The sequence below is a fragment of the Acipenser ruthenus genome, unplaced genomic scaffold (assembly GCF_902713425.1).
Source record: "Acipenser ruthenus unplaced genomic scaffold, fAciRut3.2 maternal haplotype, whole genome shotgun sequence".
NCBI lineage: Eukaryota > Metazoa > Chordata > Actinopteri > Acipenseriformes > Acipenseridae > Acipenser > Acipenser ruthenus.
The window spans coordinates 1-2,500 of record NW_026707967.1 but is presented as its reverse complement, the minus strand read 5'-3'; the positions used below and the strand labels follow the sequence as shown (position 1 = coordinate 2,500).

Below are 2,500 nucleotides of genomic sequence, written 5' to 3'. Positions count from 1 at the left end.
AGAGAGAGAAGAGAGGGAGATGAAGGGGAGAGAGAGGGAGATGGGGAGAGAGAGGGAGATGGAGAGAGAGAGAAAGATGAAGGAGAGAGAGGGAGATGGGGAGAGAGAGAAAGAAAGATGAAAGAGAGGGAGATGGGGAGAGAGAGGGGAGATGGAGAGAGAGAGAAAGATGAAGGAGAGAGAGGGAGATGGGGAGAGAGAAAGAAAGATGAAAGAGAGGGAGATGGGGAGAGAGAAAGATGAAGTGGAGAGAAAGAAAGATGAAGGGGAGAGAGAGAGAGAGAGAGAGAGAGAGAGAGAGAGGGAGTGGGGAAGAGAGAGAGAGAAGAGAGAGAAGAGAGGGAGATGAAGGGGAGAGAGAGGGAGATGGGGAGAGAGAGAAAGAAAGATGAAAGAGAGGGAGATGGGGAGAGAGAAAGATGAAGTGGAGAGAAAGAAAGATGAAGGAGAGAGAGGGAGATGGGGAGAGAGAGGAAGATGAAGGAGAGAGAGAGGGAGATGGGGAGAGAGAGAGGAAGATGAAGGAGAGAGAGGGAGATGGGGAGAGAGAGGAAGATGAAGGAGAGAGAGAGGGAGATGGGGAGAGAGAGAGGAAGATGAAGGAGAGAGAGGGAGATGGGGAGAGAGAGGAAGATGAAGGAGAGAGAGGGAGATGGGGAGAGAGAGGGAGATGGAGAGAGAGAGAAAGATGAAGGAGAGAGAGGGAGATGGGGAGAGAGAGAGAAAGAAAGATGAAAGAGAGGGAGATGGGGAGAGAGAAAGATGAAGTGGAGAGAAAGAAAGATGAAGGAGAGAGAGAGAGATGGGGAGAGAGAGGAAGATGAAGGAGAGAGAGAGGGAGATGGGGAGAGAGAGAGGAAGATGAAGGAGAGAGAGGGAGATGGGGAGAGAGAGGAAGATGAAGGAGAGAGAGAGGGAGATGGGGAGAGAGAGAGGAAGATGAAGGAGAGAGAGGGAGATGGGGAGAGAGAGGAAGATGAAGGAGAGAGAGGGAGATGGGGAGAGAGAGGGAGATGGAGAGAGAGAGAAAGATGAAGGAGAGAGAGGGAGATGGGAGAGAGAGGGAAAGAAAGATGAAAGAGAGGGAGATGGGGAGAGAGAAAGATGAAGTGGAGAGAAAGAAAGATGAAGGGGAGAGAGAGAGAGAGAGAGAGAGAGAGAGAGAGAAGAGAGAGAGAGGGAGATGAAGGGGAGAGAGAGGGAGATGGGGGAGAGAGAGAAAGAAAGATGAAAGAGAGGGAGATGGGGAGAGAGAAAGATGAAGTGGAGAGAAAGAAAGATGAAGGAGAGAGAGAGAGAGAGAGAGAGAGAGAGAGAGAGAGAGAGGAAGATGAAGGAGAGAGAGGAAGATGAGGAGAGAGAGGGAGATGGGGAGAGAGAGAGGAAGATGAAGGAGAGAGGGAGATGGGGAGAGAGAGAGGAAGATGAAGGAGAGAGAGGGAGATGGGGAGAGAGAGAGGAAGATGAAGGAGAGAGAGGGAGATGGAGAGAGAGAAAGATGAAGGAGAGAGAGGGAGATGGGGAGAGAGAGGAAGATGAAGGAGAGAGAGGGAGATGAGAAGGGAGAGAGAGAGGAGATGAAGGAGAGAGAGAGGGAGAGAGAGGAAGATGAGAGAGAGGAGATGAGAGAGAGGAAGATGAAGGAGAGAGAGGGAGATGGGGAGAGAGAGGAAGATGAAGGAGAGAGAGGGAGATGGGGAGAGAGAAAGATGAAGTGAGAGAAGAAAGATGAAGGGGAGAGAGAGAGAGAGAGAGAGAGGAGAGAGAGAGAGAAGAGAGAGAGAGGGAGATGAAGGGGAGAGAGAGGGAGATGGGGAGAGAGAGAAAGAAAGATGAAAGAGAGGGAGATGGGGAGAGAGAAGATGAAGTGGAGAGAAAGAAAGATGAAGGAGAGAGAGAGAGAGAGAGGAGAGAGAGAGAGAGGAGAGAGGAAGATGAAGGAGAGAGAGGAAGATGAAGGAGAGAGGAAGATGAAGGAGAGAGAGGAAGATGAAGGAGAGAGAGGGAGATGGGGAGAGAGAGAGAGGAAGATGAAGGAGAGAGAGGGAGATGGGGAGAGAGAGAGGAAGATGAAGGAGAGAGAGGGAGATGGAGAGAGAGAAAGATGAAGGAGAGAGAGGGAGATGGGGAGAGAGAGATGAAGGAGAGAGAGAAGAAAGATGAAAGAGAGGGAGATGGGGAGAGAGAAAGATGAAGTGGAGAGAAGAAAGATGAAGGGGAGAGAGAGAGAGAGAGAGAGAGAGAGAGAGAGAGAGAGAGAGAGAGAGGTGTTAGACCAGGGAGAAGTCTTCATCAGGGGACTGGAGAGAGAGGGAGAGAGGGGTATTCGAGTACAGAGATTGAGGGGGTAGGGGGAGGGGGGGTGACAGGGGTCCGAGCCTCACCTGTTGAGCGCGTTGCACATCTCTATGGTAACCAGCACGGACAGGGCCATGGTCATTGGGTAGGGCGATTCGAACACAGAGCAGTCAACCCCTTTAAAATCAGCATGGTCCTCACT

At 51.1% G+C, this 2,500-nt stretch overlaps 1 protein-coding gene across 1 annotated transcript in view; it reads right to left on the bottom strand.

Moving 5' to 3' along the window:
- LOC131728570 (sarcoplasmic/endoplasmic reticulum calcium ATPase 2-like) overlaps positions 1-2,493 on the bottom strand; it is a 6,149-nt gene extending 3,656 nt beyond the window's left edge. Inside the window, exon 1 of the mRNA XM_059019586.1 lies at positions 2,385-2,493. Coding sequence (XP_058875569.1) covers positions 2,385-2,440 — 56 coding nt within the window. The 5' untranslated portion in view covers positions 2,441-2,493. The remainder of the gene's footprint in view (positions 1-2,384) is intronic.
- Positions 2,494-2,500: the final 7 nt, after the last annotated feature.